We start from the raw sequence: 27,880 nt of genomic DNA, 5'->3' as shown, positions 1-27,880 counted from the left end.
TGTCCTCTGTCAATCCTACCTGGTAAGGATCCCATACCGCGCAGTAATATTCCAACAGATTGCAGAAAGCGTAAAAAATAAATTACCCGCTGATAAAAGAAATATTGGCCTTCCAAGAAAAGAATGGAGCGACAACCCGCCTGTATACACTGCGTTTGTTTTCCATTCTGCTTCGGGGATAGTAAAAATTTCGAGTTTCAGTTCTCTGTATAATGTGATAACCAAGATGACAAAGAATAAATCCACGTAATAGACTTGTTAGAGACTCACCTCGTCCTCCAGAACGTCGCCATCACTGTGGAAGCGGTGCTGTCTCACAGCGTTCCCCCTGTCGGAACGACGCGCTGCCGCCTGCAAAATTGCAGTGACATCTGCTTACAAAGTGGCGGTTATCTCGTTAGACACGACTACATTACATTGTTCCATGGCTAAGAGAATTATTTATCAACAATAGAATATAAAAAATCTGAGAAGGGTTACAGTCGAAGGGCACGTGATGTATCTGGAAAGGGTTCAGATCACCCTCAGACCACAGACATCACATTTCAGAGTGGAATTCTACACGATACAGTCACATAAATGTGGCCACCGCCTATGTTCGACGTCAGCGTGCAATAACCACTCACAGACGGCAGGTGGCTGGACTAGCTGTGGAAGGTATATAAAGTGTGTCGGATGGATGTGGAAAAAAGTGAAGTCGTTGTTGTAATGTGGAAACGGAATGATTTACCTGACGTCCAAAAAGGCACATTAATTGATATCGACCAAGGATGAAAGCATTCCCAAAAGAGCTAAGTTTGTAAACTGTTCGCATGCCATTGTAGTTGAAGTACAGGGTGTCCCAAAAAGAATGACCTGATTTTAAATAGAATTATTTATTAGGAAGAAGGGCTTAACGCCAACAAATTGCATACTAAATTACTCAGAAAAGACAGAAGTTTATAAAACTCCATCATAAATGTTCAGTATGTCCTCCATTGGCTGCACAGACGACATCTACCCGACAGCCGAATTCATCCCAAACTGAGCGTAAGGTGTCTCCTGTCACTGAAGCTACAGCAGCTGATATTCTGGTTTTTAGTTCATCAATGACATGAGGTAATGGATGATCGTAAACACACTGTTTAACATATACCCACAGGAAGAAATCACAGACGCGTGGGATTAGCCGTGCAGTCTATGGGGCTGCAGTCATGGACTGTGCGGCTGATCCCGGCGGAGTCCTCCCTCGGGCATGGGTGTGTGTGTTTGTCCTTAGGATAATTTAGGTTAACTAGTGTGTAAGCTTAGGGACTGATGACCTTAGCAGTCAAGTCCCATAAGATTTAACACACATTTGAACATTTTGAAGAAGTAACATGGTTTTAAGTCAGGGGACCTAGGAGGCCAAGAGTGTCAAGCCTGGTCTCACAGTCCACTCGCTTCACTTTGTCAGTTCCTCAAAGAGCTTGTACCAGTTGTAATCGGTATGGTTTGAGGGCTAAACGACGCCGTAACACACGCCACACTGTCATGCGCAGTAATGCAAGTTCTCGGCTAGCGCGACGAGTAGACTTGCGGGGGCTCTGCCCAAATGCCTGTCGTATTTGTTCCACTGTTTGCTCAGGAACGCGTGGCCGGCCAAGACTTTTGCCTTTACAGAGACACTCCGTTTCTTCAAACTGTTTATACTACCGTCGAATGTTCTTTGGTGATGAAGGTTTAGCACGAAATCGAATATGAAACGTCCGCTGAACTGCGATCACTGATTGGGTACGACTAAATTCAATAACGCAATACGCCTTCTGTTGCGCGGACGCCATATTAATGTTGATAGGAAGAGAAGTTTTGTAGAGTTGTTGGTCATTAAAAAGGAGTGGTTTGATACCTCTATAAATGGGGTATGAACCCATTAGCTTGTTTAGCTTACCTTTTTACATTAAGGTGTATGATGCACGTTAGTTTTTGATACTAAAGGAGGTAGTTTAATTCTGTCTTATGTAATTTTTGATGAAGGTAATTTTATTTACTTGATTTACCCTATCAAGGTAACCCTTTAGTCAGGCACTTCATTTATATTTAATATATAAATTAAAAATTTTTTTTAGAAATTTGTTTATGTATTATTTTGGTTATTCCTAATTAATTTATCTCGGTTGGGATAATCTGAATATATATTATATATAATAAATAATATTAATATATTACATTTAATTAAATTTAAATACTTATAATGTCATTTTATAATTATTAAATGATTATTTTAATACATTTATTTACCTAGGATTATAGCTACTTATGTTTTTAGCTTAAAATAGGTTATTATATTATAAATTATATAATAATATGTAAATTAATATTAAATATTATTATTATTGGATATAATAAATATAATTAATATTATTAAATATAAAATTTTATATTAATATAAATAATTATATTAATTATAATAATCTAATTTAATATATTATCTATAATTAGATTATTTAACTAATTAATATTTAAGTTAACTTAATATAAAGTTAATTTTATATTAATACCATATTACATTAATTTACATAATTATATTAAATATATTTATTATATTATTTAATCTTTCTTTATTATTAGTGAAAAGAAAGATTAAATAAGAAAGAATATAATACATTTATCGGTATACATGTTCCATATTAATCTTTACGCTCCAGGTCAGCGCTCGTAGCGACATCTAGCGGATTTTTTCTGAAACTCTAGTCCATGCCTATTACATCTAATGCTGTTTCAATTACCTAGTGACATTTGTCTCAATATTATTACAAGTTAAAATCGGGTCATTCTTTTTATGACACCCTGTATATCATGAATGGCAAAATGGCGCTATCCAAAACTGGCGATGGGGGAACTGTGGCGCACCACGGGCCAGAGATGACAGGGGTGAACGAAGGCTGCAGTGATGTGTAAGGCCGGCCGTGGTGGCCGAGCGGTTCTAGGCGCTCAGTCCAGAACCGCGCGACTGCTACAGTCGCAGGTTCGAATCCTGCCTCGGGCGTGGATGTGTGTGATGTCCTTAGGTTAGTTAGGTTTAAGTAGTTTTGTTTTAGGGGACTGTTGACCACAGATGTTAAGTCCCATAGTGCTCAGAGCCATCTGAACCATTTTTTTGATGTGTAAGGGCGAACAGACGTGCCACTGTGGGGCAACTGTATGCCTCGATGAACCAAGAGGCTACCAACAGTGTCTCCTCAAGAACCGTTCATCGAACACCACACACCAGACACATGGTTCAAGTACCCATGCTAACTGCTGTTCATCGGCTACGAAGGCTGGAATTTGCATTCCAGTACCACAACTGGACATCCACAGGCGGTCTGTTCAAATAAATCACGTTTTATGCTCCATCGGACAGATGGCTGTTGGAGTGAGCGACGTGATACGTCTGAAAGCAAACATCCTGCAACAATCGTCGGTTCGTTACGGTCTGGGGAATGTTTTCGTGGGATGGCCTGGACGATCTCGTCATTCTGGAAAGCACACTGAATCAACAGAAGTACCCATCTGCCCTTGGGTACCATGTCCACCCCAACATTCAGTTCGTTTTTGCTCGGCACGATGGCATCTACGAGCAGGACAATGCAACGTATCACACAGCTTGCAGTGTTCGTGCGTGGCTCGAAGAGCACCAGGATGAGTTTAGCGTACTTACATGGCCACCAGACTCTCCACATTTAAACGTAATCGAGAATCTGTGAGACCGCCTCGATCGGAATTTTCGCGCTGTGGATCGTCAACCGAGATGCCTATCGCAGCTGGCAGCGGCACATCCCTGTCAGTACCTTCCAGAACTTCAATGACTCTCTTTCTGCACGACGCGCTGCGGTCCACGCTGCAAAATATTGTTATTCACGCTTTTGACAGATGGTCACATTGGCTAGACAGTGTATCTCAGTTCTGCGATACAGCTTCTTGTCAAAACGATACAAATGAAAGAGGGGCACAAATGGCTATAAAATGTATATTTTGAGACAGGAAACTTAAATGCTGGAAACTACTTTTTTTATCTCAGAGCACTGATTTTGCGAAAATTTATACCACTCTGTCGCCTGTGTCATTTTGACACGATCGTTTAGGAAAAGGCAGTGCATATAATCCGAGTAGGTGCTTGTAAGAATTTAAGCTACGATCTACAAGAAAGCTACCATCAACATCGCATTGCTTTACTAGGCCTGGTTCTATAGGCGATTGTACGATGTTGCATCCTTCAAATTTCTCAGCTGATTTACCCAGCCAGTTATAGGGGGCCTACAGTTTTACAAGGACTCAGAACCATGACCGTGTTTGACATGTTTCACATTAACGTATCATATTCAGATGTGTAGGAAGCGATAAATGTGAGAAAACTTCGTATTACAGGCTAGGACTCCAGCTTTGGATCATATGCCACAGTAAACAAAGAAATTCGTTTCTCGATCCAAAAAATGGTTCAAATGGCTCTGAGCACTATGAGACTTAACATCTGAGGTCATCAGTCCCCAAGAACTTAGAACTACTTAAACCTAACTAACCTAAGGACATCACACACATCCAGGCCCGAGGCAGGATTCGAACCTGCGACCGTAGCAGTCGCGCGGTTACGGACTGAAGCGCCTAGAACCGCTAGGCCACCGCGGCTGGCCTCTCGATACAATTTGCCATATTTACAATTAGTTGCTCTGGCGTTAACTGAAAATGTTTCCTACCTTCTTGCTCCAGCTGGAGACGAACCTGAAAACGCTCGAACACTATTTCACGGAAATAAATATTTCAAAACTGAATGGTTGCAGTTATCTGTATTTATATTCAATTAATACGCAGTCACGTGTTCTGCAATATCCATACTGGATCAGCTTAACATGGATTTGTAGTCTGGCAAGTATCTGCTTAGCCGCTGAGACAAGCATCAACTAATGCACATTTCAAAATAATAAGGAAAAACTACAAATGCCGAAGTTTCTCAAAAGTAAACAGAGATGAAAGGTTACAGGAAAGGAGCTTACGAAGAGACGAGAAATTACAGTTATGGTGCGGAAACAGAAGGTATCAGTGCAGAGTGAAGATGGCCTGCCGTGTACACCATCAAGTGTCATAAGAAATTTGAATTCGCAGGAGAGCTTCTGTGAAGTCTGGAAGGTAAGAGACGAGGTACTGGCGGAAGTAAAGCTGTGAGGAAGGGACGTGAGTCGTGCTTGGGTAGCTCAGGTGGTAGAGTACTTGCCCGCGAAAGGCAAAGGCCCGCGTTCGAGTCTTGGTCCGGCACACAGTTTTAATCTGCCAGAAAGTTTCAGAAATTTGAATATTTCGTTTCTGTAATTATAGCAGATAAGAAAGGGTTCATCTGAAGCATCTCCTTCTCTCATTTTTGTGTACAAAGCAAGTGTTACACAACAAATACTGCGAGAGGCTGCCGTCACACAGGCACAACCCTTCTTCTGGAAACTCTCTGTGCTGTGCTGCAGCCTCCAGATGGCGCTCACAAACCCGGACCTCTTCCTGCGTCTGCGCTACTTCCTCCAGCGCATCGGACACGTCCGCCGATAGCGTAGACATCTGCTGTAGGGACTGCTGTAGCGGACTGCTTTGTACGTGAGACATGGGAATCCTTCCACCAACAGGCATGAAAACATGATACACGAACATTCAGTTCCTGAGCAGCATTTAAAGAGTTCATTTCAGAGCCTACAGTCCACTATGTGCAGTTCCTCGAGGACATCCTTCCGACTTAGCAGCCGGTATTCACAGAGTAATTCGACTATTAAGAGTGACTGCAACATTACTATCGGTAATAGAGAAAACCTCATTTGAGCCGCCGCAGTGCGTAGTGTGAAGCAGTCGTCCTCCGTTTCTGGCGGTGGTGCCGCTGTGGCAATCGCGGCTTTGGTGTCTCCCTCTGGTGGGAAAGGGGAAAGGCTTTTTTTTTTTTTTTACTTTATTGTTATTTTGACACCTGAACAATCAGGTAGGCTGGCAGCAGCACAATACGCCGCTCTTCAGCCGAAGAGAGTACATGGAGATAAACAGAGAAGAGACATCACTTAGAAAAACGGCGGGAAAAAACAGTAGACACATGAACATAAAAACACAAGAAGCCGTTCACACTCGATGACAATCCACACTACGAACTGTTGACACGACGCACAAACACTAAAGAATACGATGGCACTGGTGAACAATGGAATGTGATGGTGAACACTGAACACTAAACATGATGGCACACACGATACACTGATGGCGGTGATCTCCGGCGCGCGAATGTCCACTGAGCGTGTGCGAGTCCGGGAACCTGCCAAGAGGGGAACAGGGGTGAGGTGTGGGAGAGGGGAAAAAAAAAAGGATGCCAATGGCTTAGGAGACGGGGGCAGGAGGAGAGGGACAGGGGAGGGGAGGCCCAGGGAGGAGGGGGGAGAAAAGGAGGAGGGAGGGAAAAGGGAGAGAAGGGAGGGAGGGTGCCCAGAGGAGTAAGTACAGGAGGAGGGTGAGAGGATCAAAGTTGGTAGGAGGGGTAGATGGAGGGGAGGAGGGCATCATCAGGGAGAGGGAGCTGGCGGAAGCCACCTTGGGAGAGGGTAAGGAGGGTGGAGAGATGGAGACCGGGTGGGACGTGCGAATACAGGCGCGGCAGCAGGCGGGGGTGGGAGAGGATCGGGGAGACGAGCGGGTGAGGAGGATCGAGTTTGCGGGAGGTGTACAGGATCCATATCCTTTCAAGGAAAAGGAGGAGGTGAGGGAAGGGGATGAGATCATACAGGATCCGCGTGGGGGAGGGGAGACGGATGCGATAGGCGAGGCGGAGAGCATGACGTTCAATGATTTGGAGGGATTTATAAAAGGTAGGGGGGGGGGCGGAGATCCAAGCCGGATGGGCATAACAAAGGATAGGGCGGATGAGGGATTTATAGGTGTGGAGGATGGTGGAGGGGTCCAGACCCCACGTACGCCCGGAGAGGAGCTTGAGGAGACTGAGTCGGGAGTGTGCCTTGGCTTGGATTGTCCGGAGGTGGGCAGTCCAGGAGAGGCGACGGTCGAGGGTGACGCCAAGGTACTTAAGGGTGGGAGTGAGGGCGATAGGACGGCCATAGATGGTGAGATAGAAATCAAGGAAGCAGAAGGAAGGGGTGGTTTTGCCTACAATGATTGCCTGGGTTTTGGAGGGATTGACCTTGAGTAACCACTGGTTGCACCAAGCGGTGAACCGGTCAAGATGGGATTGGAGAAGGTGTTGGGAGCGCTGCAGGGTGGGGGCAAGTGCAAGGAACGTAGTGTCATCGGCAAACTGGAGGAGGTGGACGGGGGGTGACGGCGGTGGCATGTCCGCCGTGTACAAAAGGTACAGAAGGGGGGAGAGGACGGAGCCTTGGGGCACACCGGCAGAGGGGAAAAAGGTGTAGGAATCGGTGTTATGGATGGTAACATAGGAAGGACGGCGGGAGAGAAAGGAGCCGATCAGACGGACGTAGTTAATGGGAAGGGCGAAGGTTTGGAGCTTGAAGAGGAGACCGGAATGCCATACGCGGTCATAGGCACGTTCGAGGTCCAGGGAGAGGAATATTGCGGAGCGACGGGAATTAAGCTGTTCAGAAAGGAGATGAGTGAGTTGAAGGAGAAGATCGTCGGAAGAGAAGGAAGGCCGAAAGCCACACTGGGTAACGGGAAGGAGGCAGTGCTGGCGGAGATGCTGGTGGATGCGTCGGGTGAGGATAGATTCCAGGACCTTGCTGAAGACCGAGGTAAGGCTGATGGGACGGTAGGAGGAGACGGCAGACGGCGGTTTGCCAGGTTTAAGGAACATGAGGATACGGGAGGTTTTCCACAGGTCGGGGTAGTAACCGGTGGACAGGACTACATTGTAGAGCCTGGCCAGGGTGGAGGGGAAAGAGACAGGAGCTTCACGAAGGTGACGGTAGGTGACACGATCGTGACCAGGAGCGGTGTTGGGTTTTGTGCGGAGTGTGTCAATGAGATCCTGTGTAGTGATAGGGGCATTGAGTTCTGTGTGTGTAATGTTGTCCAAGTACTGGAAACCAGGAGCGAGGGGAGGGACAGAGGTGTCAGTTTGATCGCGGATATCCAGGAAGAGGGAGTAATCGAACTGGGGATCATCGAGGATGGAAAATACATCGGAGAGGTAGGAGGCAAAGTGGTTGGTCTTACTAAGGGTGTCAGGGAAAGGGTGATCATCATGGAGAAGAGGATAGTAGGGGGAGGGTTTAGTTCCGGTAAGACGACGGAAGGCTGACCAGAACTTGGACGAGTTGATTGGGAGGGTAGCATTTAAACGGGTGCATGTCTGTAGCCAGTTCCGGCGTTTCTTAGCCACGAGCAAATTACGAATGTGTCGTTGGAGTTGCCGGTGGCGTCGTAGTGTGTCCGGGTCACGCGTGTGGAGGAAGGCACGGTAGAGACGGCGGGATTCACGGAGGAGGAGGACGGCCTGTGGGGGTAAGGTAGGACGGTGGGGGTGGATGGCGACAGTAGGGACGTGGGCCTCCACGGCCTCAGACAAGGTCTGCTGGAGAAAGGAGGCAGCATGGGTGACATCATCGGGGTGGTGGTAGGTGAAAGGGTGGCTATCGACCTGGGTGGAGAGGGTATCCCGGTAGGCATTCCAGTTGGCACGGGAATAGTCATGGACGTACTTAGGGGGAGGGTCATTACGAGGGTCGGGTCGGGGGCGACGTCCATCTGAAATGATGATGAGGACAGGGAGATGGTCACTACCAATAGGCTCCAGGACATCCACCGTTATGCAACCAAGGAGGTTGGGGGAGGAGAGAATAACATCGGGAGTGGAGTTGGATTAGGGACGGGTGTGCTGGGGGATGGGGACGAGGTCGCCTTGAAGGGTGGAGAGGAACCGATGCCACCGCCATAACTGGGCAGCGGAACGACTATGGATGTTGAGGTCAGCGGCGATCACGTAGGAGGAGAAGGTACGGTCGACGTGGGAGAGGAAGTCGAAGGGAAGAGGAGCGTTGGGGCGGACATAGATGGTGGTGCAGGTAACGGTAAGGCCGGGGAAGAAGAGACTAAGGATCAGGTATTCGGTGGGGTCGGGAAGGAGAGGTTGGAGCCGAACGGGGATCTGGCGGCGGTGACCAATAGCAACTCCGCCACGAGCAATTGGGAGGGGATTATCGGTGCGGTGGAGGAGATAGGGCGAAGTGTGGATGGTGTGGTGGGGTTGGAGGAAGGTTTCATTAAGGAGGAAGGCATCCATGCGGTGGGTGGCAAGGGTGTGCAGGAAGAGGTTCTTGTTGGCGGGAAGGGAGCGGATGTTGTTGAAAAGGATACGTTGCTATCGCGCCATGACAGGGATTTAGACGAGGGTGTCAAGGCGGGAGAAGGTGAAATGGGCCTGGTTGTTTGAGTAGGTGGCGTACATCTTGAGTTGGAAGATGGAACGGGCGGCGAGGGAGATCTGCTGGAGGGTGTGGGGGCGCTGAAAGGGATGGACATTGTGGAGGACGGGGAAAGGTTGCCTGCTCACGTGCATTTAAGGGCCGCTATAAGCTCGCCAGTGGGAGTGTGAATAGGGAAGTCAGTCGGAGGCAGTTAGTTGGGCAGTCTGTCGGTCTCGGCGAGTCTGGTCAGTTGAAAAGCCGAGTCAGTGTGGGCCAGTCAGTGTGTCTGTCGTCCGGAGTGCTAGTATGTGTTAGGCCGCCGGTCTGCTCGAGTTTGCTCAGGCAATGGACATTGGCGGTTGGATCGATCGGTTGGTCGGTTGCGCACTGGGACATCAGATGACTTGTCCGCCTTGAGCGTCGGCGCATGTGAGGTCGCCACGTGAGTCCAGTGGCCGCGCCGTATAACGAGGCGTAGTGGCTTCGCGGCCGACACGAGAGCAACAGGAGTCAATCCACGACATCGGTCTGGCCGGTACGAGTTGCGACGCCGTGAGACGGGAGATCGGCGCGCCTTCCTGCGTCCGTTGAAGCGACTGACAGTGGACGGTTCCGGAGAGCGTTTTGAGAGTGCTGCGCCAGATCTTCGCCAGAAATCGCAGCTTATTAGAAGTGACTGGAGATATGTTGTGTCATTTAGTTGTTAAATCCTACTTGTTTGCTTGGTCAGTCTCTCGTCCCCAGCTTGCTCGCCTGTCTCTCGTCCGCATTTGTTAGGCAGTTAGTGTATGTCTGTCTGTCAGTCTGCCGTACGTTAATAGCTGCCTCTGTCATGTTTGTCGGATTCGGTGTTAACGAATTTAAAGGATGAATTCCAGAAATATGTTTTTATCTTGCCTATCATCTCGCGAGGCGGTATATGTGTAATGAAGAGCATGTTGTACATTTTATGTAAGTTTGAATTTCATGGGTTTTATTTAAATAGTCATTTTATAAAGTTGCCACCCTTCCACTGTAAGAGCCCTTTTAAAAACAAATTGCACTTTTGGTAGAAAATAAGTTCTTAGTGTGTGTGTTGGTACCATTTCCATCCCTCTTACGGTGGGTATGGTTAATGTGTTCGTGTGAGTTGTTAAAAATTTTAGTTTAAAGTAATCTGGTGTGTTGCAGATTTGCACCAGTGTAGTTTTTCAGAGGTCGTTGTGAGCGGTCGTGGCTACGACCGTGTTGAAAGGGAGTGGAAGCTTCTCGGCCCCAAGGCACCTACTGTAACAAAAAATTTTTTTATCTGCCTCTGAATAATTGTAACTTGATATTTCGAGGGCGCTTTCCTGCTTATAATTTTAAAACTGTTTTGAAAAGCTTTAGAAATAAAATTCACATTTGTTAAATTGTAACTTGATATTTCGAGGGTGCTTTTCAGCTTATAAAATTTAAATCTGTTTTTGAAAAGGCTTTTATGAATAAAATTTCCATTGGTTGAAATTTAATTTGTTTCCATCAGTTACTCCTTGGCAACTACTTCCACGCTCACATAGTGTGTTAATGTTCTTGATGAATCGCTAGTAAATAAAGTAAATTTTCACGGTTCACTCATAGACTGCCAAGAGACAGCAAAGTTATTTGAATACCATTCTGTTAGATAGGACGTCTAGTGCTACACATCAAATTGTATCAAAGTTAAGTATTATTTTGTAACACATTTTTAATAAACGTTATTGGTGATTTCTTGTTGTTTTGCCACATGATGCTATAGTGTGCCCTGCCAGAAAAGTGTTTAATAATCATGGCGTGCAATGGCTACCTAAAAGGAACTGTACTTGGCAAACATTTTTCTCTCACCATGGGTGTGGGCCGAATTCATAGTAATAATCAGTTATTCACAACACTCACTCAGCACCATTCTTCCTTTATTGAAGTTATTTGAACTACAAGAAAATGCGTATTTTTGTCGCTAAACTTATTTTGTTTTTTCGAAATAAAACATCATTAGTGGTGGGGTTTTATGTCTAATTTTCGTTCACATCAGGAAACTTCATCTATTCGCACGTTTTTGTGATATTCCATCCTTCAGCACTGTCTTTTTCCCCGACTGCTTTGTGGAACTGTGCATTTCTTGAAGTGAACCAAAACGCAATGTACCACCACTATTGTTTTCTACACTGTGTTGTGTTTTACGTCAAGAAATGCATAGCTCCCTACAGCAGTGTGGGATAGGGAAACAACATCGCCAAACGATGGAATATATCAAAAACGTGAAAGCAGACGGCGTTTCCTTATGTGAACGAAAATCGGAAATATTATTTCATCACTGATGATGTTTTACTTCAATAAAATGAAAAAAAAAAATGCATTTTCCTGTAGTTGCAAAGAGGGATTTAAAATACGAGGGGCGTTCAATAAATAATGAAACACATTTTTTTCCGCCAATTTCGGTTGTAAAACTGCGGAATTTGTTATGGGACATCGTAGAATATTCCCGCTTCAGACCCTATAGTTACATAAAGTTCCGACAGGTAGTGGTGCTATACGTAGGCTCCAAAATGGCGACTGTAATGGACGTGCCTTCCTAGCAGAGACCAGTCATTGAGTTTTTTTTCGGCGGAAGACCAGAGCATCGCAGATATTCACGGGCGCTGTCAGAATATCTTAGGAGACCTGGCGGCGAACAACAGCACGTTGAGTCGTTGGGCGAGGCGTCTCCCATCATCGCAACAAGGCTGCTCAAACCTGTCCGATCTTCCGCATGCCGGCCGGCAGCACACATCTGTGACTCCTGCGATGTTGGATGTGTAAATACAGGGTGTTTCAAAAATGACCGGTATATTTGAAACGGCAATAAAAACTAAACGAGCAGCGATAGAAATACACCGTTTGTTGCAATATGCTTGGGACAACAGTACATTTTCAGGCAGACAAACTTTCGAAATTACAGTAGTTACAATTTTCAACAACAGATGGCGCTGCGGTCTGGGAAACTCTATAGTACGATATTTTCCACATATCCACCATGCGTAGCAATAATATGGCGTAGCCTCTGAATGAAATTACCCGAAACCTTTGACAACGTGTCTGGCGGAATGGCTTCACATGCAGATGAGATGTACTGCTTCAGCTGTTCAATTGTTTCTGGAGTCTGGCGGTACACCTGGTCTTTCAAGTGTCCCCACAGAAAGAAGTCACAGGGGTTCATGTCTGGCGAATAGGGAGGCCAATCCACGCCGCCTGCTGTATGTTTCGGATAGCCCAAAGCAATCACACGATCGTCGAAATATTCATTCAGGAAATTAAAGACGTCGGCCGTGCGATGTGGCCGGGCACCATCTTGCATAAACCACGAGGTGTTCGCAGTGTCGTCTAAGGCAGTTTGTACCGCCACAAATTCACGAAGAATGTCCAGATAGCGTGATGCAGTAATCGTTTCGGATCTGAAAAATGGGCCAATGATTCCTTTGGAAGAAATGGCGGCCCAGACCAGTACTTTTTGAGGATGCAGGGACGATGGGACTGCAACATGGGGCTTTTCGGTTCCCCATATGCGCCAGTTCTGTTTATTGACGTAGCCGTCCAGGTAAAAATAAGCTTCGTCAGTAAACCAAATGCTGCCCACATGCATATCGCCGTCATCAATCCTGTGCACTATATCGTTAGCGAATGTCTCTCGTGCAGCAATGGTAGCGGCGCGGAGGGGTTGCCGCGTTTGAATTTTGTATGGATAGAGGTGTAAACTCTGGCGCATGAGACGATACGTGGACGTTGGCGTCATTTGGACCGCAGCTGCAACACGGCGAACGGAAACCTGAGGCCGCTGTTGGATCGCCTGCTGCACTAGCTGCGCGTTGCCCTCTGTGGTTGCCGTACGCGGTCGCCCTACCTTTCCAGCACGTTCATCCGTCACGTTCCCAGTCCGTTGAAATTTTTCAAACAGATCCTTTATTGTATCGCTTTTCAGTCCTTTGGTTACATTAAACCTCCGTTGAAAACTTCGTCTTGTTGCAACAACACTGTGTTCTAGGCGGTGGAATTCCAACACCAGAAAAATCCTCTGTTCTAAGGAATAAACCATGTTGTCTACAGCACACTTGCCCATTGTGAACAGCACACGCTTACAGCAGAAAGACGACGTACAGAATGGCGCACCCACAGACTGCGTTGTCTTCTATATCTTTCACATCACTTGCAGCGCCATCTGTTGTTGAAAATTGTAACTACTGTAATTTCGAAAGTTTGTCCGCCTGAAAATGTGCTGTTGTCCCAAGCATATTGCAACAAACGGTGTATTTCTATCGCTGCTCGGTTAGTTTTTATTGCCGTTTCAAATATACTGGTCATTTTTGAAACACCCTGTACTTTCATACGAGGTGAAACTTCCTGGCAGATTAAAACTGTGTGTCGGACCAAGACTCGAACTCGGGACCTATGCCTTTCGCGGGCAAGTGCTCTACCACCTGAGCTACCCAAGCACGACTCACGGTCCGTCCTCACAGCTTTACTTCCGCCTCTACCTTGTCTCCTACCTTCCAAACTTTACACAAGCTCTCCTGGAAACTATGCAAATGCAGGACTAGCACTCCTGAAAGAAAGGATATTGTGGAGACATGGCTTAGCCCCAGCCTAGGGGATGTTTCCAGAATTAGATTTTCACTCTGCAGCGGAGTGTGCGCTGATATGAAACTTCCTGGCAGATTAAAACTGTGTGCTGGATCAAGACTCGAACTCGGGACATCGAATCTTGGTCTGGCACACAGTTTGAATCTGCCAGGAAGTTTCATATCAGCGCACACTCCGCTGCAGAGTGAAAATCTCATTCTGGTTCCATTTGAGGTGATCGACGGATCAAAATCAAACACCTCGCAGCACAAGGCCTCATATAAGTCTGCGCACCAGAGAGGAGCTCATACAACTTCACTGAACTGTTCGTTCTCATCCATCCTATAGCCCACATCTAGCACCTTCCAACTTTCGTCTGTTAGGCCCAGTGAAGGATGCACTCCGCCGCTCGGAGTGACCGCTCAGTTAGAGGCGCCATGTTACAGATTGCGCGGCCCCTCCCGCCGGAGGTTCGAGTCCTCCCTCGGGCATGGGTTAGTTTAAGGGGGATAGGGCGTCAAACGGGCTGACCTGGAGCAGGAGAGATACCACAGTACATTTTAATTTCCCCTGTCTATAATTTCACAAATAAATGCATAAAAATTTGTCAGCATGACCAGGAAGGATTCAGGATACACACTCATAGCAGCGAAACTTCAAAAACCTAACAAAATACATTTTTCTTAGATGTGACATTTCATCATTTTTTCACTATTGGCTGCATTTGTTGTATGAAACTCTACAATTTTCCAAATCTATTAAAAACTGTGGTAAGATTGAGACAATTAAATAAAAAATTGAGTTTTTTCTAAACATGAAATTTAAAATGTAACAGCTCATTCATTTTTCATAAATTAAATGAATTCTAGAGTTCCATACACCAGTAAGTATGGTTTGTATGCTGAGCAAAATTCGTCGAAGAATCTCTCTTACTTACGAAGAAAAGTGTACCTATAGCAACAAATGCAGCTAATAGTAAGTGAAAAAATTATGGATTTTCACATGTAAAAAAAAAATATTCTGTTACGTTTTTGCACTGCTATGAGTGTGAATCCTGAATCCTTCCTGGTCATGCTAACAAAGTTGTATGAATTTATTTGTAAGAGTATCGACAGTGGAAATTAAAATGTCGTGTGGTGCCTCTACTGCTCCAAGTCGGCCCGTTTCACGTCCTACGCCCCTTTAGTTAGTTTAATTAGTATAGGGACCGATGACGTCAGCAGTTTGGTCCCTTAGGTATTGACACACATTTGAACATTTGATGCCCTCCGCGGGAAGCAGCACATAGAGGATGGGGAGGTTATTAAAGTAGCAAGACGTTGGCTTTGACATTGACCAATAGAGTGGTGCCAACTGGGCATAGAGGCCCTCCAAGCAAGGTGGCGTAAAGCCGTCGCCTTAAACGGATATTATGATGAAAAATACGGTTTCGTAGTCAAAAGAGGGGGCGATAATATGGTGTATTGGGAACTTGAATTAAACCAATTTACTTTCATGAAAAAAAGTTGAGTTACTTATTGAACGCCTCTCGAAGTTTCAAAAACTATACAGCAACTGCGGATAATATGGCCAAACAAATGCACCATTTCTCCTTTTTTCCTGTCACTTTCTCTCGTCAACTGCGTTAGAAGATTTCGTATGTTTTTCACGAGAAACAGCACATTAGTACCAACCCTGAGTGGCGGCGACTGCTCAACAGCGTAGGGTAGGTTCTCGGTCGACTGGGAGCCTCTGTAGCGTCTAGCCGGCGGAGCCTCGTCGAGCGCGGACTGGCGGACTGCTGTACGGAGATCTGCCGCAGAACCGCCGTACGCCGGCCCAAACTGTAGCTGCAAACAAGGTAATGGAGTTCTCACCAGAGAGCCCAGCATTGCCTAGTGGAGATTCGAAAGGGAAGCGAGAGGAGTCTACAATAATGTAATTACTGGTGCTTGAGAACTTATCTGATGACGTGATACAAGAAGAAAAGCAAGTCGATAGAGAAGAGATAGGGGACAGAAATTAGAATCAGGATTTAGAAGGCAGAAGGGGTGGATAACATTGCATCGGAATTTCTAAGATCATCGGGGGTAAGTGGCAATAAAACGAGTTTATGAGACTGGCGATATACTATAAGACTTTCGGAAAAACGTCATCCACACAATTCCCAAGATTGTAAGAGCCGAAAAAAGCGAGAATTATCGCACAATTAGCTCAACAGTACATGCATTCAAGTTGCTGGGAAGAATAATGTGCAGAAGAATGGGAAAGAAAATTGAGGATGTGTTGGATGAGGATCAGTTAGGTTTTAGGAAAGGTAAAAGCACCAGAGACGCAGTTCTGACGTTGTGGTTGATAATGGAAGCGAGACTAAAGAAAAATCAAGACGCTTTCATAGGATTTGTCGACTTGTAAATAGCGATCGACAATGTAAAATGGTGTAAGATGTTGAAATCCTAAGAAAAGTATGAGTAAGAATACGGAAAGACGGTCATATACAATGTGTACAAGAAGCAAGAGCGCACAAATAAGAGGGGAAGACGAAGAACAAAGTGTTCGAATTAAAAAGGGTGTAAGACATAGATGAAGTCTTTCGCCCCTGCCATTCAATCCATACGTCGAAGAAGCAACGATGGAAATTAAAGAAACGTTCAAGTGTGGAATTAAAAGTCAAAGTGAAAGGATATCAATGTTAAGACTCTCTGGTGACATTTATATCCTCAGTGCAAGTGAAGAAGAACTATAGGATGTTCTTTATGGAATGGACAGTCTAATGAGTACGGAATATGGACTGACAGTAAATCGAAGAAAGACGAAAGTAATGAGAAATAGCAGAAATGAGAACAGCGAGAAACTTAACATCCTATTCGTGATCAACAAAGCAGGTGAATTTAAGGAATCCTCCTACCTAGACAGTAAAATTGCCTATGACAGTCGGAGCAAGGAGGACATTAAAAGTAGACTACCAAAAAGGGCATTCGTCTCCAAGAGAAGTGCGCTAGTATCAAATATTGGTCTTAATTTGAGCAGGAAATTTCTGAGAATGTATCTTTGGAGCATAGCATTGTATGGCAATCAGACACTGAGTGTGGCAAAACCAGAACAAAAGAGGAGCGAAGCATTTGAGAGGCGGTGCTACAAAATGATGAAAATTAGGTAGACTGAAGTAGTAAGGTATGAGGAGGATCTTTCGAGAATCGGCAAAAAAAAGGAATGTATGGGAAACGCTGACAAGGACAGACAGGATGACAGGACATCTGTTACGACATCATGGAATAACTTCCATGGTACTAGAGACGCCTATAGAGAGTAAAATCTGTAGAGGATGACAGAGATAGGGATACATTCAGCAAATAATTGAGAATGTAGGTTGCAAGTGCTACTCTCAGAAGAAACGATTGGCACGGGAGAGGAGTTCGTGGTGCGACGCATCAAGCCAGTCAGAAGACTGATGACTAAATTTAAAAAAAAAAAAGAGTAAAATTTTTACAAACTTCTCTGTTACTACTGGGCAGAATCTACTGCCCCGTCAGCTGGTCATTCGTAAACGGTTTGATAACATTTTTGGGACTGTAAATCGACAACTCTTACCTAGAGGAAACACTGCGATAAACATACAAATAACCACTCGAACTTATTCTGTCCACATCCCCAGATCAAAGAACTGGCTCTTGAAACAGACTGCTAACCATTTTCGGTAGATGGAAGTCAATAGCTTGCAAATACTTATCGAAAATCACATCAGCTGCTATAAATACCTACAGTGTTGCTACGACAAATAATCATCAGGCACAGAAAGTTTTTCGAGCGCTGTATTCGCACACCTATTAGTGGACATCAATATGAGGTGGTGTCTGCCTGCGTAGCCGGGTTGTAACGTGGTCGCCTCCCATGCAAGGGGGGCCGGGTTCAATTCCTGGTCGGGTTGTGTTGTCTTCGTCATCATTTCATCCTCATCACCGGCGCGCAAGCCCCCAAATTGGCGTCGAATGAAATAAGACTTGCACTTGGCAGCCGAACTTCCCCGAATAGGGGCCTCCCGGCCAACGATACCATACGCTCATTTCCATTTTTTCAATATGAGGTGTGTCCACCCTCTCCTTTGGTGGCAACTTGAACTCCCCTGCGTGGCGGTCCATCATTCCTCAACAGCCGAAACCAGAGAATGTTGTGATGTTGGAGGCTGGGGACTGGAGCAAAGTCGTTCTGTCTTATATCAAAAATGTTCTATTGGGTTCAGGTCGGGACTATGTACAGGCTAGTCCACTTGAGGAATGTTATTGTCCACAAACCATTGTCGCACAGCCAGGGTTCATTGTCATGTTTACAAAATCATCGTCTCTGAACTGTACTTCTATTATACTAAGTACATGCAGCTGTGAAGTCCAAGTTCGAAAAGGAGTCCACACCCTAACCATGAAAAATACAGCCACACCGTAACACCATCATCTCCATACTTCTTGTTTGCACTACACGTGAAGGAAAGTAACATTCTCCAGGAATTCCTGAAACCCAACCCACTCCATTGGATTGCCATAGGGCACAGCGTGATTCATAATTTCAAATCACTCACGGGGTAGCCGCGAGGTCTAATGCGCCTTGTCACGGTCCGTGCGGCTCCCCCCGTCGGAGGTTCGAGTCTTCCATCGGGCATGGGTGTGTGGTTGTCCATAGCGTCAGTAAGTTTAAGGTAGATTAAATAGTGTGTAGGCTTACGGACCGATGACCTCAGCAGTTTGGTCCCATAAGACCGTACCACAAATTTCCAATTTTCACTCGTTCGCATTCATCCACTGTCCGGTGGCGCGCTCTTTACGCCAACTCAAGCGTCGCTTAGCATTGATCACAGAAGAGTGTGGTTTATGAGAAGCTGTTCGACCATTGTACCCCATTATTTTCAATTCCCTACTATCACTGTGCTAGCTACACTGCCGGTGGTACTCTGTAAGTCAAGAATGATTCCTTCCTCTCATTTCCTGATGATTTTTTGCGTCCACCCTCCGCAATGGTCGACGATCCCTGTCCGTCAGTAAACGATGTCTGCCTGGCCTCGGTTTAGCTGTGGTTGTTTCTTCATCTTTCCAACCATTTGGAATGGTTGCATTGTCCCTCATGTAGCTGGTCTCGGTTTAGCTGTGGTTGTTTCTTCACGTTTCCAACCATTTAGAAGGGTTGTATTGCCCCTCACGTATCTGATACTAAGGCGACATCCAATGAATAGTTTACGTTCGAAGTGACCTGACCGATCCATTCTGCTGTTACTGCTTCTATACTAACAACAAGACAATCTCCGACTTCTTCTGTATTTGCGGCTGACATCTAATGGCTAATTCCTTATTACACAGGGCTGTCCGGAAACGTTTGATCAGATAGTGTACATAACGTCCAAACGCAAACTGAACATCTCAATGAAGTTGAAACATTGGGGAGAAGAACCATTGTACTACTAATGTAATTGTACAACGAATCCGAGCCCTGCGTACTTCTAAAGTGTTGGTAGATGTTATTAGTGTGACATTAAAAGTCGTGTACACACATCAAAAAACGTTTTGCATCACCTCACTGCCGAGAGTTCCCGTACCTGTACAGAAAATTGGAATAGAGATCAACATAAACATCACTTCCGCCCATTTTATTGCTCATGAAAACCACACATTGCATGTTGTACCAGAATACAGCGAGACCTTCAGAAGTGGTGGTCCAGACTGCTGTACACACTGGTACCTCTAATACCCAGTAGCACGTCCTCTTGCATCGATGCATGCCTGTATTCGTAGTGGTATACTATCCACAAGTGTATCAAGACACTGTTGGTCCAGATTGTCCCACTCCTCAACGGCGATTCGGCGTACATCCCTCAGAGGGGTTGGTGGGTCACGTCGTCCATAAACAGCCCTTTTCAATCTATCCCAGGCATGTCCGATAGGGTTTATGTCTGGAGGACATGCTGGCCACTCTAGTCGAGCCATGTCGTTATCCTGAAGGAAGTCATTCACAAGATGTGCACGATGAGGGCGCGAACTGTCGTCCGTGAAGACGAATGCCTCGCCAGTATGCTGCCGATATGGTTGCACTATCTGTCGGAGTATGGCGTTCACGTATACTCTACGGCGCCTTCCATGACCACCAGCGGCGTTCGTGGGCCACATATAATGCCACCCCAAAACATTGGGGAACCTCCAACTTGCTGCAATCGTTGGATAATGTGTCTAAGGCGTTCAGCCTGACCGAGTTGCCTCCAAACACGTCTCCGACGATTGTCTGGTTGAAGACATATGCAACACTCATTGGGGAAGGCAGTGTAATGCCAATCCTGAGTGGTCCATTCGACATGTTGTTGGGCTCATCTGTACCGCGCTACATGGTTGTCGTGGTTGCAAAGATGGACCTCGCCATCGACGTCGGGAGTGAAGTTGCGCATCATGCAGCCTATTGCGCAGTTTTAGTCGTCCTGTGGCTGCACGAAATGCATTATTCAACATGGTGGCGTTGCTGTCAGGGTTCCTCTGAGCCATAATCCGTAGGCAGCGGTCACCAACTGCACTAGTAGCGCTTGGGCGGCCTGAGCGAGGCATGTCATCGACAGTTCCTGCCTCTCTGTATATCCTCTATGTCCGAACAACATCGCTTTGGTTCACTCAGAGACGCCAGGACACTTCCCTTGTTGAGAGCCCTTCATGGCACAAAGTAATAATTCGGGTGCGATCAAACCGTGGTACTGACCGTCGAGGTATGGTTGAATTACAGACAACACGAGCCTTGTACCTCCTTCCTGGTGCAATGACTGGAACTGATCGGCTGTCTGACCCCCTCCGTCTAATAGGCGCTGACATTTCTGAACAGCCAAAGGGACTGTGTTTGTGATACAATATCCACAGTTAACGTCTATCTTCAGGAGTTCTGGAAACCGGAGTGATGCAAAACTTTTTTTTGATGTGTGTATATATTCATACGGAGATTGTGATGGAAAAAGTTTCTGTGCGTGATGATGATTTCTGTTAGCCATCATAAAGGATTTCTGTCACAGCTGATAGCGGTACAATAAGATTTTCGACAAGAGTGAAAATCGGTATTGTAACGTCGACTCGTATGACCTGTCGTACTGTATAACACGGTAGCATAGTCTAGGGCGATAAATACTCCTCTTTGGCACTGGCAAAAAAATGATTAGGTTAACAAATTTCTTAGGTGAAATTATACAGATCAACGGGTTAGATAAATAAGTTAATGAAGCAAAAGGAGGGAAACTGTAATTGGGATTCCAAGTGATTAATAGTACGTACAACAAAAATTATCTCTCAGTGAATAATAAGGCAACAATACTTGTAAGTGTAGCAAATCTACGCTCCAGAAACAGCGTTCTCAATGACATTACGACAAATAAAAATATAAAAAAACGACGAAAAGTTTCTAACTGCCGCAGATAATGTCATAAACATAGAGGATATGAATGTAGGCGGTTTAAAATGTTCGATATTGTACGAAAAAGACGAATTGGGCTTTTGGATATGTTGCGGGGCAGACAACAAAGACATATGAAAGTAGTTTTGGATTGAGTTGAAGAGAGTAAAAAATGGTAGCTAATGTTTCCAACGAATAAAGAAAACATGACAGAAACGTACATATCTAAAAATCTAGTAAAAATTATAATTACTATATCATTTTGTCCCTGCTGGATCTTCTTGAACTCTGTAGCTGTTGTTCAATTAAGAATTGTTAATAGAGAACACAAGCGCCACAAATACTTTTTAAAAAGTTTTAACAGTCCGGTTTCGGGGCATTATGCTCATCTTCAGACGGCTATATTTTTTTGTTACACTAACAGAATCGTTAGCTGTGTGTCATCTGCTCCTGGGATTTGTTCTAGAGAACGGTGTATTGGGTGTTTTGTCTAACACTGAAACTGTCATTAAGAATACTATGAAATGTTCGTGTGCCACAGTTGATTTTGTAATACGTTCGTATTGTTCAGACTGGAACACTTCGTGCTTCTTCCCAGAAATGCATAAAGACCGAAACAAGACTAAACACTGATCACTAGAGTAAATGAGAGGACGACATGCCGCTGATAACTCTTACTATAATGAAAGAAGTGTAGCCATCTGAAGATGAGCGTAATGGCCCGAAACCAATCACGGCAGTAAAATAAAGCTTCTTAAAAGTGTTTGTTACTTGGAGAACACACTTTCCAGCAGACAGATCTTAATCTTAATTACTTTTAAAAATTTGTTACATAATTTCAAGTGTTTCTGGAACCATAAAATTAAAAAAATAAGATTGTTAGACGTTGAAAGGGAGAAACAAACTGTTGAAGACTATAAGGTTATTGTAAAACTATGAAGGAAGTGTTGAAAGTGTTTAACAGGCAACACTGAATGCAGTGATTTGTCCATGCAAGATGTACGACGTGTGAACAAAAAGTAACTGGATTTTTGTTTTTCTTAAAGAATTTTCATTTATTCATCAACATCAAGTTTGACCCTTTCCAAATAATGCCCCTCAGATATAATATATTTGTTCCAGCGCTTTATCAAATCTTGGTAGTACTTGTGGGACTCACTTTTCGTTTTCGTCTTCAGCTATCAGCGGTTCTGTTTTGATCTCATCAATGGCGCCAAAACGACACCCTTTCATGGTTGTCTTCAGCCTCAGCGATAGAAAGAAGTCGCAGAGGGCGATTTCCGGCGAATAATTTTTTTGCCAAAAGTATCACGGACAAGCTTTGAGGCGTGAGCGGAAGCATATCGCGATGCCATTGCCACAATTCTGGTCGTTTTCTTCGGACTGCTTAGCGCGAACAGAGCATAGCTTCTCGGTAGTATTCATTATTGGCCCTACGACCATAAGACAGGAACTAATGATGCACTATTCGTTGCAATCGAAGAAGACAGTAAGAAGAACATTCACTTGTGATCGAACTTGTCGAATTTTTTTCGGGCTCGACCCTTCAGGCAGTTTCCATTAGGATTACAGGGAATTAGTTTTGATGTCGTACCCATGTTTCGTCATCTGTTATAGCCCTCTTTAGAAGTAATGGTCCGTTGTCGACTTCATTCAGCAATTACTGAGCGATGCCTACGCGACGTCGTTTTTGGACGATATTCAACAATTTTAGAACAGTCTTTGCTGCTACACTTTTTATGCTTGAAATATCCGAAGAAATTTCTTGCCCGTGCCAGGGGATATGCCGATATCATCAGCAACCTCTTTTATGGTGATCTGGAGATTTTACAGATTATTTTCTTTAGTTCTTCCATATATCCGTCGGTAATTGAAGCGTCAGCGCGGTTGACGTCTTCAACGTCTCGATCTTCTTCGAAACGTTTATACCACTCCTAAACTCTTGTCGTGCTCATAATAGATTCGCCAAAAGCCACAGTCAACATTTTGAATGCAGTGCTGCATCTAATTCCACTTTCAAGCAAAATTTAATGCAAATTCTTTGACACATCTCTTTAGAAAGTAAAAATTCATCGAGCACACGAAAAAATGTATACTGAAGAGCCAAAGAAACTGGTACACCTGCCTAATATCGTGTAGGGCCCCCGCGAGCACGCAGAATTGCCGCAACACGACGTGGCGTGGACTCGACTTATGTCTGAAGTAGTGCTGGAGGGAAATGACACCATGAAGCCTGCAGGGCTGTCCATAAATCCGTAAGAGTATGAGGGACAGCACGTTGTAAGGCATCCCAGATATGCTCAATAATGTTCATGTCTGGTGGTCAGCGGAAGTGTTTCAACTCGGAGTCGCTCTGTAGCAATTTTGGACGTGTGGAGTGTCGCATTGTCCTGCTGGAATTTCCCAAGTCCGTCAGAATGCACAATGGACATGAACGGATGCAGGTGATCAGACAGGATGTTTATGTGCGTGTCACCTATCAGAGTCGTATCTAGACGTATCAGGGGTCCCATGCCACTCCAACGGTACACGCCCCACACCATTACAGAGCCTCCATCAGCTTGAAAAGTCCCCTGCTGACATGCAGAGTCCATGGATTCATGAGGTTTTCTACATGTCCGTACACGACCACCCGCTCGATACAATTTGAAACGAGACTCGTCCGACCAGGCAACATGTTTCCAGTCATCAACAGTCCAGTGTCGGTGTTGACGGGCCCAGGCGAGGCGTATAGCTTTGTGTAGTGCAGTCATCAAGGGTACACGAGAGGCCCTTCGACTCCGAAAGCCCATATCAATGATTTTTCGTTGAATGGTTCGCACGCTGACACTTGTTTATGGCCCGGTATTGAAATCTGCCGTAATCTGCGGAAGGCTTGCACTTGTGTCACGTTGAACGATTCCCTTCAGTCGTCGTTGGTCCCTTTCTTGCAGGATCTTTTTCCGGCCGCAACGATGTCAGAGATTTGATGTTTTACTGGATGCCTGATATTCACGGTACACTCGTAAAATGGTCGTACGGGAAAATCCCCACTTCATCGCTACCTCGGAGATGCTTTGACCCATCGCTCGTGACCACATTCAAACTCACTTAAATTTGATAACCTTCCATTTTAGCAGCAGGAACCGATCTAACAACTGCACCAGACACGTCTTATATAGGCGTTGCCGACCGCAGCGCCGTATTCTGCTTGTTTACATATCTCTGTATGTGAATGCGACGCCTATGCCAGTTTCTTTGGCGCTTCAGTGTATAATATTTTCGACAGTCGACAATAAACTAAATACTCAAAACAGCTGAAAACGTAAACGTACATCAGGAACATGTTTACCAATAAGATAAAAAGACTGAAAATCGGATATACAAGCCTGCGAAATTAAAAAATTCCGTTACTTATTGATCACATCTCGTAGATGGCCAAAATGAGAAACGAGGAAAACAGGCAAGAATGTGGCTATGTATTTACCTTGTGCTGTGTCTCGCTCACGAACACTTCGTCATCATCTTGGGGGACTGCAGTGAGAGCTGTTTCGGTCGTGCCCTCCTCGGAACTAACGTCGCTTTGCGCGACGTCGAAGAGAGAGCGCGGCTCGGCTGGCGCCTGCGCGCCAGGCAATCCTTGCGACACGACGCTGCCGCCGCCGCCGCTGCCGCCGTCGCCTGGGTGGCCCTCGTCCTCTTGACTGGTCATCTGGTGCTGTGAGCAATACGTGAGCAAAGACATCATCGGCTAGACGGTTGCTTTGTTTATCACAGTGCTCTGCTGGGTATGGTCCTCCAGCAGATGCCTCTTAACCGTCTTACCATCTTCGTAATAATGGACTTGGAGTTTACAGCTACAGTACATTTGGAGTTTCGACTATAAACGTGGAACATCTCCAATGCCGCCAATTCTGAATTATGCATTGCCTCTTGTATACGAGGCAGAAATCTGTCAGGGAAAAGACATATTTTCCTACCATCTGTTAACAAATCTTTGCAAGAAACGACAACTCTCTCTCTCTGTTTAGTAACAAAATGGGTCATATCCATCGCAGATTTGAATGTTGTGCAATTGTGATTTGGAGCATCACATATACAGTAATTCTGGAGACGATAAAAGTAAGTAAAAATACAACAATGTGTTACATATTTGCTCATTCAGAGTTTTAAATTAAATGTTATGACTGGTTTTCCCGTCTAAAGCTTACTGCCTTTGTGGAGTATTTTTCACCAGATGCTTTTCGCTTTTGCTTATTAAGCATCATCTGTGGGCAGCCCGGGAATATAGATACCTCTTACGTCTCAATACTTCGGTATTTGTAGACAAATAAAACTTAGAGCACTTTGGTGGTTCGAAACAGCGAACACAAATACTGAATTAGATACAAAAAGTGCATGAACCAATTTAAGGCCATGCAGAAGAAAAATGAAAAAGTTGATAGATTTAGCCATGTCACAAGACATATGGAAGTTGAAGGAAAAAATAGCACAGAGTGAAATTCCTAGAACCTTAGCTGATAGTTGGGTCACAACAAGTAACAACTCCTTGACAGATTATTAAACCACACACACACACACACAGACACCAGAGAGCAGCCCAACATAAGTGTCAGTCACTATTGTTGCATTTATCGTCACTTCTTTATATTTTATAACTTTAAATTTGAGACGCCCACGCAAACGATTGCTGTCACGTTTAAGCTCATAGATATGTAGCATGAACTCTACAGCACTTCAGAAGTGCTACAAAAGTGAGATATACAGTCCGCCTGTAAATCGTAAGTCACAGATTGACAGAAAAAGCTTTTATTGTACTTGCTTTGTTAACTGAAATGATATTTCCTTCTGTAGTTTCCTGGAGATAATCACCTAACGTTACTGCAGTCTCACATCGTGTGTACAGTTCAGTATGTTATGTAATTCACCGACAGGAGCCGGCGTAAGGTTTCTTCCGATATATTATAGTAGAACATACCAAAACGTCAACTACTGTAATAATAGAGATTAATTTTCCGTCGATTATGTACTGTCCGCCATCGGGTTCCCCTAAATGGCAGGCAGCACCGCATAACAGCCACGCTATGAGGGAAACAAACCAACAGCCAAACAGGGGAAGACATCAGGTAAACACGCCGAAGATTCCAGTCGATTAATAGGAACCTTTCCTTGCAGAGGGCGCCGGGACATATCCGGCCACGGATTCCTACGCCGGGTTTCTATTGGCTCCAGCTCACTATATAGGCCCGGCCAGTCGAAGGCAGACCAGTCTTCGTCCGCTGCTAATGGCAACCGCTATAGCAGTCTCCGAGAAGATACCACCGAAGCCGCTGTACTGCACCGCCGATAGAAGTACCAGCCGACCGAGAGGAACCACATCTCCGGCTAGATCGACGGACGTCTACATCTATTGTACAGCCAGCTATTGTAGAAGAAGTTACGTTCAATAAACTGTTGGAGAATACAACAGATTACGAGGTCATTACACACGTAGCACAAGCTCCAATTGGGCAAGGATATGGTAAGAGCCAGTTATGTCCTTTTCAAAGCGACCATCCCGATATTCGCATAAAGTGATTTAGAAAAACCAGGAAAAACTTAAATTTGATAAGCCTGATAGGGCGTTACACCCCTGAGTGCGAGTCCTGTGCTTAAAGCACAACGCCAACTAGCTCAGCACTTTACGACTGGTCCCAAAACGTTAAATGTACGTCATTTTTTAACACTTGTTCTTACATTAACGCCATCTTCTTTTCTGTTCTGCAAATTTAAGTTTTAGGCGAGTGAGTAAATTTTGGGAAGACAAAATATAAAAGAAAACCAACATAATTTAATTGTTGGAAAGGACAACAATAACCGTACCTGATATCTTAACTTTTCCTTCCTTCCAGTGATTTCCTCCTTTCCAGTTTCTGATACTAGGCTTTATCAACGAAGAATCTGACATGTTGACATTTGTTTTTAAGGGACAGGAAGTATTACTTGTCAGGCGGGGCACTAAAGACCAAGTAATGATCAGCGCTTAAGTCTGACCTGGTGATAACGTACCGCTTAGATTCACCGTGAAGTCCCATACAATCAAGAAAAGAAGCAGAGTAATTAAGTCTCACCTGATAATGTACCACTTGGATTCACAGTGAAGACCCATACAATGCAATAAAAGGACAAAATCATGTTTCTCGTGTGTGTGTGTGTGTGTGTGTGTGTGTGTGTGTGTGTGTGTGTGTGTGTGTGTGTGTGTGTGTTTGGGGGAGGGGGGAGGTTTATAGCACTCCTGAGCAGCGTCGACAGATCATGGAGCCTCCCCATGATCAGATGCAGACGTAAATCCGTCGTGGCATACCATCTATGACATCAAACTTCAGTCTCACTCTTCAATGGAGATTCTGTATAAGTCGCGCAGGGTTTGTGGTATTTGTTGAAATCGAGAAACAGCTCGTTTCAATCGATCCCTCAAATATTCGACGATTGGGTTCACGTCAAGGGAACATGTAGGCCATTCCATTCTGGTGATCCTAGAATGCTGAAGGAATCTATTCGTGAGAACAGTACGATGGGCACGCGAGTTATCCTCCATCAAGATGAAATTTTCACCAAAA

At 45.0% G+C, this 27,880-nt stretch overlaps 1 protein-coding gene across 1 annotated transcript in view; it reads right to left on the bottom strand.

The window, feature by feature from the left end:
* The window catches only part of LOC124788523 (proton channel OtopLc-like), a 220,359-nt gene extending 195,366 nt beyond the window's left edge, over positions 1-24,993 (bottom strand). The window contains exons 1-3 of the mRNA XM_047255793.1: positions 24,769-24,993; positions 15,596-15,751; positions 271-351 (exon numbers count right to left, since the gene is read on the bottom strand). Of these exons, the coding sequence (XP_047111749.1) occupies positions 271-351; positions 15,596-15,751; positions 24,769-24,993 (462 nt within the window). The remainder of the gene's footprint in view (positions 1-270; positions 352-15,595; positions 15,752-24,768) is intronic.
* Positions 24,994-27,880: the final 2,887 nt, after the last annotated feature.

Source organism: Schistocerca piceifrons, chromosome 3, assembly GCF_021461385.2.
Source record: "Schistocerca piceifrons isolate TAMUIC-IGC-003096 chromosome 3, iqSchPice1.1, whole genome shotgun sequence".
Classification (NCBI taxonomy): domain Eukaryota; kingdom Metazoa; phylum Arthropoda; class Insecta; order Orthoptera; family Acrididae; genus Schistocerca; species Schistocerca piceifrons.
The sequence above is the reverse complement of the archived record's forward strand: the minus strand, read 5'-3'. Positions and strand labels throughout refer to the sequence as shown.